We start from the raw sequence: 13,370 nt of genomic DNA, 5'->3' as shown, positions 1-13,370 counted from the left end.
TGCCCTGTGAACAGTGAATCATCTGCCCGACCGTGCCAGATCACTTCACAAGTCACACACTCACACACTGCCGCCTTCATGACCCAAAGGGCTAAAATTACCACAGCATCTCTCAATCCCAGTCGCAAAGGGCAATGAGTCGAGAGGTTTTTCATACCAACTAGGGACAGGGAGGAGCTGGGGGGGCCTCCCTTGATACAATTTGCTGGCCTCCCCTGCAAAAATAATTAGGGGCTGATATTACTGGCTGATATTACTGTCTTTAAGAGGCTGTGGTGCGCTCATTTTTTAAGCCATCATGAAGGTAGTGGTATTTTGTGACTACTAGGCAACATGATGCACCCATTGGTACCAACCATATCAACATAGCTTGTCAAGAAGGGGGCTAAATATTGCAAGAAAGCAGTAATTGGTGAAACCAGCTTATGAGGGAATTATTTGGATGCTAACTTGCAGATTCTCCTATCCCTGTGTCATAATGCGTAATTACTAGAGAGTAGAGTTGCTCCAGTTTTCCCTACAAAAGTCAGCTGTGAATTATGGGATTTTAGTTTAAGATTTTTTGATAAGAATGTCTGCGTACACAACTCCATATAAAAACCACACAGACACACACACACACACACACACACACACACACACACACACACACACACATGAGCCATGAGTTTGGTATTAATGCGAGCCACTCAGACGGCCTGTTGCCAGCTCTGTCTGGATCTCTGTGTGTTATCAGCGAGCGAGCGCTGCTGATTAAGAACCAAGGTGATTCATAAGGACATCTGGGGGAAATCTGTCTAGATTAGCAAGTAGGACTGATAGATGAGTTTCACTGCAGCTCTGCAGACAGTTTCCACTTCTCTGCAGTTTCCAGTTAGCACCGGTTAACTCATTTGACCCCTATGTTTCACTTTGTGCAGCCACAGTGCCATTTAATGTCAAGGAAACATCTACCCTTAATCTCGGGGACCATTTTTGGATTTGGTGGTGCACTTTTTCTTAATCCTCAAATGATTGAGCAAAAAAAGATGACAGGACATTATGTCAAGAAATTCCCAGGGGTAGATAAACTGCACTTTTCCAGTGATCCAAAACACTAAGCAAAAAGCCCAATGAGCTTCAGTCATTTTAAGGGGGAGAAATCCTGTGTAAAAGACACATTTTCACCTAAACAGAAGCCTCAGTAGATCACCTACAATGTTTAATTTGTTTAACAACACTAACACCTTTTTGCTCATATGGGCAGGTAGCATAAAGTGGGATTAATTAAGTATTGCTGAAAACAGCTGTCTGCTGTATCCGTAAATGAGAGTGAACTAAAACAGAAAACACCATGACCGACCCCTTTCACACACAAAGTTGTCTGATACATTGCTGATGTAAAAATATTGATCATACCATCTTTAAAAAATATGCACAGGCTATAACCATACTCACCATAAGAGCTCTTCTTGTCCTCTGGTGTGCTGTGAGAACTGGGGAAGAGCACTTTGGCAGTGGGACTCCCATTCGGCATATCCACATCCAGCCTGGGGAGGGAGATGGCATTCTTGATGATGGGAGAAACGACTGGAGGCGGCGGTGACAGATCCTTGGGTCCTCCTGTGGCACGGTTTTCAGAGCCCCTCCTGATGTGACGCAGCGTCCTGGAGAAGAACGCTCCGATCTTGTTGTCAGGGCTGGAGACAGAATCTGTTTCCCCATTGTTCCCATTGGCCGTGCCGCCGTGGTTGCTGAGGAAGGAGGTGTCCCCAAACACGTCGCCACCACGGCCGACGTGCATGGTGTGGCGGAAGTCACCCAAAGGAGGGCTAATCATATCCAACGTGAGGTCGCCTTTATAGCGGCGCTTGCTGTGGGAGTGTGTGACCAGACCTTTTAGGCCTGACAGCTTTTCCTGAAGATTCATGTTCACAAGAGGTGAATGGCTTAGTATTTCTTGAAAAATCAACGTTGAACAATGTCTGGAATTGCCTTTAATCCCACTGAATGGCAAAACTGAATGTTTCTCCTCTTAGATTTGAGCCAAAAGCTTTGACAGTCCAGCAGTCCAAAGTACGGACCTAAGAAATAGCTCTGAAAGGTTATTCCAAGATCTTGAAAACGTGTAATTTGTGAAAGCTTGAACTCCAGGCCTGCATCGCCAAATAGTTCACTGGAATATTATCTGTGTTTATCATGTGCAGGCCAAACTCTGTCCCACTCTTTGTAGCTCGTTGTTATGCATAGCTGGCTGAATTAAACGGCCATAAATTGAGGAGAACACTGTGCAGTTGTGTTCCTGGAAACAGCCAGTTGGAGTGTGGTCAGGTTGCCTGGTTTCCCCCGCTTGCCTTGGGCTTTGGCTTTGTCGACATCAGCTCAGAAATAGGTCTGAGTCCAGCTGCAAACGGTTCTGCGGTCGCACCACGGAACCATCTATCGAGAGCAAAAACAGGGAAAAAACATCTATCTTTAAAAAGGAGACAGGGATGTATTTGATTTTGAGGGATGTTGAGAGAAACGGATGACATTTGCAGTTTATTCTGTGGAAGCTGAGATTGAGTGAGAGACCACTGTGCTGAATACTGTATGTAAACTAGATCTGCCTTTCTGCAGGTTTTTAGGATTCCAAAGCTTTGCTGGTCTGGAACCGTCTAAATTTAGACCACAGACACTCCTCTGTGCAGCAAACCAAAGTCCGCCTCTTGTCCATAAAATGGGTGGACTTTTTAAGGGAATTCCTGCTTCCATTTTGTCCTGCTTTGTCTGGCGTGAAGGTTACACAAAGTTCATTTTACATTTCACTGAAGAGACTTATCACGCTCTTAAAGCCGAGCAGCAGCTCTTATTCAACAGCCTTAGCTTTGTTTATAAACAGGCAAAGTATGCTACGCCAGATAGGAAGAGATAATGAACATTTCCTGATAAGAAAACCACTGCTGCTACTTAACTGTACTGCTACACTGCCTGTGTACAGAGCCCCGGCACTGTCGAAAGCACTTAAAGATTATCGTACAACTTAAGAAATGGAAAGCATTAATTAATCGTACTAATTCAAATGGTGAGTGAAAAGAATAAATATTTGTACTCCACTTGGTAAAAGAAAGATAAAAGCCTGTTTTTTCCCCCTTTGCCTTCAATATGTGGATGAAATTAATTTTACTCTTCTATTTATCTTTCACTGGCTCAATTTGTTGCAGTTATTTCTATTTTCATTTAGCCCACATTTTTTTCTTTGCCTGTGTGTGTTTTGGATCAGTGGAGCAATGAGAGGACTGTGTGGCACGCTAGCTTTACGGAGAGGTACAGTGAGCGACAGCCAGGCCCCCAGGAAGTGCAACGGACTTTGAAGTCAATTTTTCATAGTAGCCAAACAGTAGAATTACAACTTCCGATCTATCACGTGATGCCATTGGGCCTAAAGGAACTTTTCCCATACACTTAACATTGGGATAAAGACAACTGTAAGTCAGTGGATAGATTTTTTGGAGTGTCACAACTCCCACGACATGACTCGTGTCACTATAGGGATTTTATCCATTCTGTCCGATAACATTTGTACCTCACACTCCAGTGTTACTGTACAAACTCTCATTACAGTAGCTAAAACGTTTTGGCCCGCAAGGTAACGCTAAAAAAGTAGGCTGGCTAGCAGAAATTAGCATTCTTGAGATACCACGATTTTGTCCAAAATTCCATACTAACATGGTATTTAGTAAGCTAAAACAGTATGTAAGATTTTTTAGAGTGCCTGAAACCTTTGTATGAAAAAAATTGTATGTGAATTACATACTATTTTCAGTGAAATGATACAGAATGCAAACACTGGACACTACGCCGGCATAAATATCCGACAATTCAGTGCGACAAATGTTCATAATGGATAGCGACCAAGACAGCTCTCTAATGTCGGTCTGCTTTAGCATAAATCTAAACTTATAAGATTTCACTTTGTTAAGTGTAATATAGTTTTAAAATTATTTCAAAATTACCGATGGAGCTCAGGTTGCCACAGGTTACCATGGTTACATGTCTCCAACTGACAAGGAGGCTCTCAGGAAGTGACATGGTAACTACAGCTCAGTGGGCCGGAAAAGATACATACTACTGTGTTTTTTGCACAGTATGTTCAACATTAGTAGCCTATGCATTGGCTATGGAGTGCTTACTATGTAATTGTGGATGCAGTGCATATTTCTGTCTTCATAATATTAGCACCCCATTATCTTCTCTCTTTTTTACCAACTGATTTGAAGTTAAAGAAAAAGTATAAAGCTTTATATCACTTTTTGCACCCCAATTGTATTAATTGAGTAACAGCATTATTACTTGATATATTGAGCTGTGTTTTTGAGTTGACTGACAGCCTTTTACTGCCCTTTGTCGATTTTGGAGCTCCACACTTCCCTAAGTCTGTAAGTCTGTAATGAAGGCGGACAAAAAATTGGCCTTCTTTCATGTGTTGTTCTTTGCCAGCAGAGTAATGGATATCCAGTTCTCAAATATTTTGATAGCATAAGGCAGCCCTGACAAGGACCTCTGGTTCTTTTTAAAAGCTTTCCACTGCACCAGTTAAACGTCGGCAGGCCTCCCACGCATGCACGGCCCCGTCTGGCTTCATTAATGACCTGCTATGGTTCAAGAGATGGGGGATTGCGTCAGGTCCAAGGCAGCCCTTCTAATTTGCTGCTGACCGCAGTCCCAGGCCCTTCGCTCCACTTCCCCTGGCTGGCGTTTTAAGAGGGGCATCTGGGAGCGGAGAGGGAGGAAACACAGCACATACCAGCACTGAGCAGAGCCATATCAAGACTCACAAAGGGACACCAGGGACCAGTACACCAAGGTGTGATCTTTAATATGAGATGGCTCTAGCCTGCAGGGACTTTGCGCATGTTCCCATGAACCTAGCAGAAGCAACAGGTCACCTGTCTGATTACAGCTCCTCAGTGACAGCCTTCACAGACACAATGGCACTATGCTCTTCCCAGTGAGGGAAATAGTTTGTCTTGTTCTAGGCTGCACAAGGAAAACCTCAGTCTAATTGATATCCTACAGTGTTACAGGAATACACACAGGGCCATTAATTACTCTGACTGTGTGCTTACGGAAAGCTCTGGCTTTGTCTTTGCCTGTAATCCTGTTAAAGACCTTTGACCACAGCTCAGAGGGGGTCGCTCCCTCCGACTCCTCTTGTGTATCTGGACCCTCTGGGCAAAGCTCATTTTATCTGCACATATGCTTCTATCCCCTCCTTCGCTCCTCTCTGCACGGGCTCTCTGTTTTCTGAGTCACGCAAATTCAGCAACCAGCACCCTCAGGCCTCAGATAAAATGTACTTAAAAGCACCACGAGCACAAAAACCCCAATATTTTGACTCTTTAAAAGGTAATTAGTTTAACGCTATAATCCCAGTAGCAGCCTGCCTGCCTGCGTCTTGGATATCAGAAAAGAATAGGGGAGCTCTCAACAGGAGGGACTCGGACGTACCCTGGATTATCCTCTAATCCTTCATCTCCTCCGTTACCCCCGGTAGGGCGCCTCTTTTAAGCAAGGCCTGGCTGCTTCTCCTGGACGGCTGCTCCACTGGTTCAGATTCCTGTCAGAGTAGAGGAAATAAAATACAAGATGAGTTTCAGGGAGGGAGAGAGTCAGTTCAAACTGAAATGGGGGCAGGGTGAGGAGTGATCATAGGAGGGAAGCAGGGGATGTAAAAAGTCAGTTTCATTTTCATATAAAGGAGTGAAGGGGGAGAATGCCATAGCAAGGCAGAAGAGATGACAGGAAGGGATGCTGAGAGAAATGAGTCAAAGAGAAAAGGTCAGAGGAGAGGAAACAAGGGGATGCAATGTGTTGAGAGGAGGGCAGAATGATAGGACATAAAAGAAAGGAAAGACATATCCAGACTAAGACATAAAAGAACCAGTAAGGTTTCAGTGAATGGACAAAAGTCTTGGAACACATATCAAAGTCACCTTTCTTATGTCATTGTTTCTTCATCTTATAATTTATAACTGCTAAGGTGGTTACCTTCTTAACTTTTATTTTGCTTGGCAGTCAAGAGAAGGGAAAAGACAAAGGAAAGGGACCCTACTGGGAGAAACTGAATTGCAATGCCAAGCAACTGTATCTGGACAAACTACTCACAATGAACAACATAGATCCATGTGACTTGGCAGCCTATATGACAGACCCTGACACACTACCTCCACTCACTTAGATTGTTTTTATACTGTGTGCATACACTTTGCTGAATTCAAAAGTCTCCTCTCATCTGTAACCAGGGTTGAAAATTAACTTTCCTGTCCACCTGCCACTGGGTGGTGGATTCCAAAATCTACCAACCACTCAATAGATCACTTTTTTTTGGCTGGTGAGTGAAGCAAATCTGGCAGCCACTTGCATATTTTACCGCATTTGGCTGGTGACCTGTGCTAACTTTTAACCCTGCATGTAACAACTTAACGCTGTTCAGGATCACCCGACTGGAACCAATCCCAGTTGATATTGGGCAAGAGGTAGGGTGCACCCTGGACAGGTCACCAGACTATCACATGGCTGACACACAGAGACAGACGCTCATAATCACATCTACGGGCACCTAACCTGCATGTCTTTGGACTGTGAAAGGAAACCAGAGAAAATCAACACAACCCACAAACTTGACACAAAAGAGGCCTAAACTGGCCAACAGATTCCAACTCAAACCCTCTTACACAGGTGGTGTGTCAAAGTCTGTTCCCCCACAGCATTTCCCTCCTGTTAAAACTATGTTTCCCATAGTGCCAACAACAGAAATTCTCAGAGTGAAGTGATTAAAAAACATTTTAGACCCATCCAATCTGAATTTAAGACAATTAGTCAGTGTGTATTCAAGACATTTTGAGTTTTTAAGGACTCGCAGCCATCCTGTAAAAGGTAAGCAGGTAACTACCGTAGCACGCAAAAGCCCTTTTTGGATAGGAATTGCGCAATTTTGCAGGAAAGCCCAATCAGTCTTCTTTCAGCATTGGCAGTATAAAACAAAATCGGGGAGTGCGGCAAAATGCCGCCTACCTTTGTTTATACAGAATGTGCCTTTTTCGGGGCAATGGTGAGCGTGAGCAAGTAACAAAACGTGTAGCTCAGCATGTGACGTAAACAGTGACGTGGGAGGGAAGCCGCGGCTGGTCAGTCCTTCTGCAATTCTCTTGTAAGTCAGCCCATCCTTCACCGTTCCTGTCATCTGACGGTTAATGCTCTCTTTGTTTGCAAGGACAAGAAGGGCGCGCAATTCCTTGTCTCCACAGTTGCTCATCTTTACAGTGTCTGTCAGGTTTGTGTTTCCCTCTTGCTACTAGCTCTCGCTAATTCCTGCTATCAGCTGTTTCCTGTTTATCCACCGCCAGTGGGTCGCATGTGCGGTGTCATCAACAGCTCCTCCCACAAGTCTTCAACAGCCCCTCCCGTTGCGGAAGGCTGCCTCGGTCTTTACTAAAAGGGTTCCACCAATATGACTACCCTACGAGGTGGAAAATTGGGCACCTCGAATCAACTCGCCAATCTGGCTCTGTGTGTCTAAACGCTTGCAGCTTGCCAGCAAAACGGCCCAATATTCGCAGGAAATCTGGCAGTGTAAGAGGGGCTATTGATAGCCTAACAGTGCTTTCTTTACAAGATGGCGCCCTTTCCCACAGAGCATGACATACTTTCCCATTCCCCCTAATTTTGCTAATTCCTTAAATTTCCCTCTAGCACCATCACATAGGTCCAATACTTTGGTTTTCTACCAAATACCAGCAAGTAGTTATAGTAGTAATTAGCAAATTTTAGCATTTAGCAACTAAGTTGGCGAACATGGTAAACATTATATACCTTAGCATGTTAGCATTGTGAGTATGTTAGCATGCTTCCATTAGCATTTCATTCATTGTACCTTTCTCACAGCAGACATTTTGACTTGTCATAGTAGGAAAAACACAGTTTGTTTTAGTAACACTAATGATGGCTCTGATCTATTCAAGCATGCAGGATACAAGGATCCTGAAATCAAAGCAGCTAAATGTAATTCAGCTCTGATTCATTTCATTAATTGCACCTGTGTAGTGTGCAACTGTGTCATGTCAAATTGTCTGGTGTGAAAAAGGCCTATTAAAGCACCGTGCAAAACCATAGTTAGCAGGTCTTTTGTCCTGTAGAGTCTTGTGACTCTTGCCACTTATCAGATGAATCTAGTTTGGGGACTTGGATGTATTATAGACGACTTCATGATTTATAAAATGTTTTGATGTTTTCATGACTTTGAGCAAAAAACAGGAGGCTGACGTTGTGTCACATACTGATTGTGAGCTTTTTTCAACGCTGTATATCCGACAGATCTAAACACATATCTTCGTAGTAGTGGTTTGAAAACGGATGTCAATACCCAGAAATGTTGCAGCGAGACATCAGTAGACCAGACTTAATCACTGTTGATGGGAAAACAGCTCCAGTTTGTTATGAAAATGCATATTTGCATTAAAATGCTCGGTTCATCTTTCTGCTGAAGCTTCGAGTTGCTTTCCTTGGGCAACTCACCATTCAGGGGATTTCGGCGCGTTCATACATCACAGACGGGCTCAATAAAATATTTCCATGTCACTATGTACAGTATTTGCTTGAGGTGGCTTTGCTGGATATAAACCAGAGTAACCACAGTCTAATAGGAGCCGTGTGTGTTGTGTGTATGTGTGTGTACGAACACATTCCTGAGCAGAGCATCGGTCGGTGGAGTCTCTCTCTCGATTACGACCATCAAACATCCTTCTTCTCAACCTCAGCGCTGATTGAAACCACGTTTCGGTCTGAACCATCTTTTTTTTGCTTTCATTCTCCTCTCTCCTCACTTTGTCTTTGTCTTTTCTTTTCCATTGTTGCCTTCTAATGTCTTCTCTTCATCTCAACTTCTATCTTCTCGTTCTTCCTTTTCTACTCACTTTACGCTCATTGTGAATCTTTTCCTCTCCATTCTCTGCTTTTTCTCTTTACCCTCTTTTTTCTTTTCTCTTTTTATGTCCCTGTTTGTTTTCTTTCAATTCCCCTCTTCTTCTGTCCCTTTGATTTCTTTTCTTTGCTTCTCTTTGAGTGTCTTGACTGACTTCGGAAGGCTGAACCAGCTGTTAGGCCTACATACACCCATTAATCTGTACTTCTGATGACTTAAACTCAAAAATGTTTACTCTGCTATAGTTTGTCTTGAGTATAATCAGCCATGGACTTTGTGTTTCATGGCGAGTCTCCCCCTCCCTTCCTTCTACTTCTCATGTCCTTCACTCACTAACCCCGCTAACCAGGTGAACAAACATACAAGATAAGGCCGCATTTTTCAAGCTCACTCTTTGACTTTCAATTACGTCCCTATTTTCGCCGTCCATGCTCGGTCTGAATCCAAGCAAAACACTGCTACACTTCCTCCTCAGCCAAGAAAACATTTTCGTGCTTCAACAAATATTCATACTCTCTGAGGCTCTCTGCTTCCTGCATCTGCTGGAGCTGGCAGTCCCAATTTGCCCTCTTTGTTGCCTCTCTCTTTCAGTTTATATCTCTACTGCGCACATACATAAACTGTGTTCCTTCCTTCTCCCTTTCTTCTACTCGCACGTGCACATTCCCTCTCTATTCTTTTGATATTACAGGTCTTTAAAGAAAGTTTTAAATTGGTTAGTTTATCAGTTAAGTGATGAGAGCACATCGTCGCTGCAGCCAGACTGAAACATGTACATGACTGATAGTATCTGTCAGTTTATCTTACTCATACTGTATACTGATATGTCTGAGATCATTTACTGTAGAAATAGTGAAACCATTACGTAGTTTGTCCACCAGAGAGCAGTGAAAAGTTTATTTTCTGTGTCCAGCTCTGGACATATCATGGGCTCAAGTCTCGAAAAGAATAGTTTGACATTTTGGAAATTATGCTTTGTTGCTTTCTTGCTGAGAGTTGATGAGAAGACAGGTACTAGGCCCTATTCATATCTGTAGCCGATGATAGATATGAACTAGAGTCAGCAGCTGGTTAGCTCAATAGCTAAGTGTTGGAAGACAGATTTTGTAACCTTTGGACTAATCTCTGTAAACAGATATCTGCACATGTATGCAGAATCTGTAGGCAAGGGGACAACTTTTTGGTTTAGGAAGTGCTCTGGTTTCCATTTTGAGCAGTACTGACCAATCAGGTTTGAGCGGCAGGTAAATAGTCTGTGTGGAGAGGCGGAACACATTAGCTATCATCTAACAACAATTTTGCTTTTTTAAAGCTTTTTTAAAAAACAATTATCTTCACTCACATGCACAAATGTGTTTATAAAGATTAGACGAAATGGCCGCCACAAGGAAGAGAAAGTCTTGGCTTAGCTATCCCCTTGCTACACCACATCTCCCAAAATTTGGCCACTGCCCGAAGAGGCTTATGGTCGTTGGACCTATACCTGATGGTTTCTGAGATTGCCTTTGGACAGAGCCAAGCTAGGTGTTTCCCCCTGTTTCTAGTCTTTGCACTTAGCTTACCATCTTCTGGCTGTAGCTTCATATTTAGCTTACACATACCATACACTGTAAAAAATAATGGACATAGCTACCACAACATCACCCATTGGTTTTGAAGCCATGAGTTTGGCATTACTGCCATATTAGTTTTTAGAAGCCAGAAGTGACCATATTTGGATGACAGGCTGGGGCTGTGGAGGAGCAAGGGGTGGATCTGACTCACAGACTGTACAGTAGCTGCACCTCACCGACAACCTGTCACTCAAGTGGCTCCGCCCTTAAATATACATTTGCTTCTAGAGCCAGTCTCAAGCAGCCTTTGAAGGAACTACAGGTTTTGGCACTTTCACGTTGGCTTCATTTTCAGTGCCGGAGGTTGCCGTTTCTACATATCTGCAAGTGATCTTTTCATATAACTGTCAGCAAAAAAAGCAAACAACCACACATAACAATGGGCATCAGCTGATATTTTCTTATTACATTTCATAAACCCTCAAACACTGATATCAGCAACAATACTGGCCTCAGAAATCCAGTATCTGAGAGTTCTAACCACATGTCTCTGCTGGTGCTCCATGTTGAAATACTCGCATTTGCAATTTAGAGTGATGATAAGCAGCTGGCACAGTTTCAAAAGTTAAAAAAAAGGCCTAAAGTTAAGTTGAGTACTTGGCTACTATCCCTCAACATTAAGCAATGACCTCACTGATTTTGTTTTCCATGTTCTTATCACACACACTGACAGCACAACATGTTGTAAGTTTCATGCAGTATATTGTAGACTTTCGGGGAGAAGAGCTACACTAGACAGAGCTGGAGAAACTATAAAACTGTCCACATCAATCATCATCTGAAAGGTCCACATGCAGTCAAATTCTGGACAGCAGCCAATCAACAAACAGACCCGAGCCTATTCCTGTTTTTCAAATGAAAAAATCATGGTGGTTTGGTCAAAAATGTTGTCTTATTTCACCCACACAGTCCACTGAATACTAACTTATAAAATATGACGACTACAGGGGGTTTGGATCATGTTGTCAGATTAGTGAGTTGTGACCATTTAGTAACGACGGACCATGAAGGAGCAGTTTTCCCAACATCATCATGTGTGGCAAAAAAAAGAGCCAAGGAACCCAGTGGTGTGAAAACAAATACAGCAGCCGGATTCAGAGTTCGCACCTCTGCAAGTAACCCCTTCCTGGTTGGTTGCGTCAATGACACCCAAAGGTCACGAAGGGTCCCCCTCGGAGGAATGTTGAACTCAGGTAAAAAAAAAAAAAAAAAACGGGGGGAAAACCACATGGAATGTCTGCACTCATTTACTTCATCAAGACCTGTATCATTAGTGTAAATCATATGAGGGGGATGTACAGGAAACATGCAACATGCATGTGTTAATCATTTGCTGCTGGCTGAGCTGAGTGCATACAGGAGGCTGACATCGAAATATCAAAGCATGTTCTCATAGAGGATGTACAGTACGCCTACTCTGGGTAGACTGAGCGCCAGTTAAACATGAAAAGTCACATGAAGTCTGAGTTCATCACTGCACGTCATAGAATGGATTCTGTGTTATTATCACTGTAGCAGACTAGCTTTTTATTGATCACCACTGGGGATGTTTGTTTATTGGCGGGCATTAGCAGGGCAAGCAAGCTCTTCAATCAATGTGTGTGTGTGTGTGTGTGTGTGTGTGTGGTATTTCACATGGTGGCCTCCCTCGTGGACTGCTCGCAGGTTGCAGGGGTCAAAAGGCCACTGCCTCCCCCCAACTTGTAACAAGTCCAACACTGCTCTGTCTGTTTGTCCCCATAATTAAAACACCTCAAGGCCACCGACTTCAACTTCACCCTGTCATGTTCCACTCAGTCAGAGCCCATCTCGGTCATTGCGGTGACATGTATGAAAATTGATAGGTTATGTCATGTAACTACCGTAATTACAAGGCCGAGTGACAACATATGAAAGCACTGGCAGGGGTTTATTCTGACCGAGAATTTACTGCTGCTGCTGAATATAAACATGTTGCAGAGCGGATTGAGTTTCATGTCAGACATCTGAGACTCTCACAACACTTAAACAATTTACACTTCAACACAATATGCCCATTAACACCAGGTCTGATAACAGTTTGGTTTCAGTCAACATTTTTACAAGCCTTAATGGGATTATCTTATCTGAAACTACTCTTTCTCTGATCAACAGGAGCCTTTTTCTCCTATTAATTAATCTATATCTACAGTAGAAAAAATAACAATTGCTGTTAATAATTAATCATAACCTATGAAGCTATATCAATAGGCAATTGATAAGTAATTTTCCCTCTTCGAGGAGCAGTATGTATATGAGGACACAATACAAATATGACAGAAAAATACATGTAGGAATATTGTACAAATGTTATAGGAATACTTCAGGATATATATAGGCTATAAAATCCCCTCAATGATGAAATGACATTGCACACATTAAGTTCTCAATATGCACTGAAAAGTCACTACAGATTCAGCTCACTACTGCAAACTAACTCAAAGTCTCTTATTGAATATGATATAAAATATAACAGAAAAGTCTCCATTAACTTAACACTCAGTATTACACTCACTGAGAGTCTGTCTGAGAAAATTAAGTAGTGATATATCGTCAAAATTGAACACGAACTCACCGAAGGAAACTGCGACACGAAGAACAGGACTCTCCCTGACTCCACTTTAATTATCTTTCCATTAGCAGTGTGTTTGAGGCTCGTGCGGTCCGAGGGAGCCGGTGGTGCAGCCGGACTGTCCCGCTGGTGCGCCGGGTGTGCGGAGCGGCGCAGCGCGGAGGATGAGGAAAGGGGCGGGCCGTGGATCAAATACCAATGAAAGCATCACAGAGCCACACCGGGA

The 13,370-nt window shown here is 43.0% G+C and overlaps 1 protein-coding gene across 1 annotated transcript in view; it reads right to left on the bottom strand.

The window, feature by feature from the left end:
* Nucleotides 1-13,370, bottom strand: part of cdc42ep1a (CDC42 effector protein (Rho GTPase binding) 1a) — a 15,295-nt gene extending 1,925 nt beyond the window's left edge. Inside the window, exons 1-3 of the mRNA XM_050059255.1 lie at nucleotides 13,148-13,370; nucleotides 5,470-5,578; nucleotides 1,438-2,418 (exon numbers count right to left, since the gene is read on the bottom strand). Coding sequence (XP_049915212.1) covers nucleotides 1,438-1,909 — 472 coding nt within the window. The 5' untranslated portion in view covers nucleotides 1,910-2,418; nucleotides 5,470-5,578; nucleotides 13,148-13,370. The remainder of the gene's footprint in view (nucleotides 1-1,437; nucleotides 2,419-5,469; nucleotides 5,579-13,147) is intronic.

This window comes from Epinephelus moara, chromosome 13, assembly GCF_006386435.1.
Source record: "Epinephelus moara isolate mb chromosome 13, YSFRI_EMoa_1.0, whole genome shotgun sequence".
Classification (NCBI taxonomy): domain Eukaryota; kingdom Metazoa; phylum Chordata; class Actinopteri; order Perciformes; family Serranidae; genus Epinephelus; species Epinephelus moara.
The sequence above is the reverse complement of the archived record's forward strand: the minus strand, read 5'-3'. Positions and strand labels throughout refer to the sequence as shown.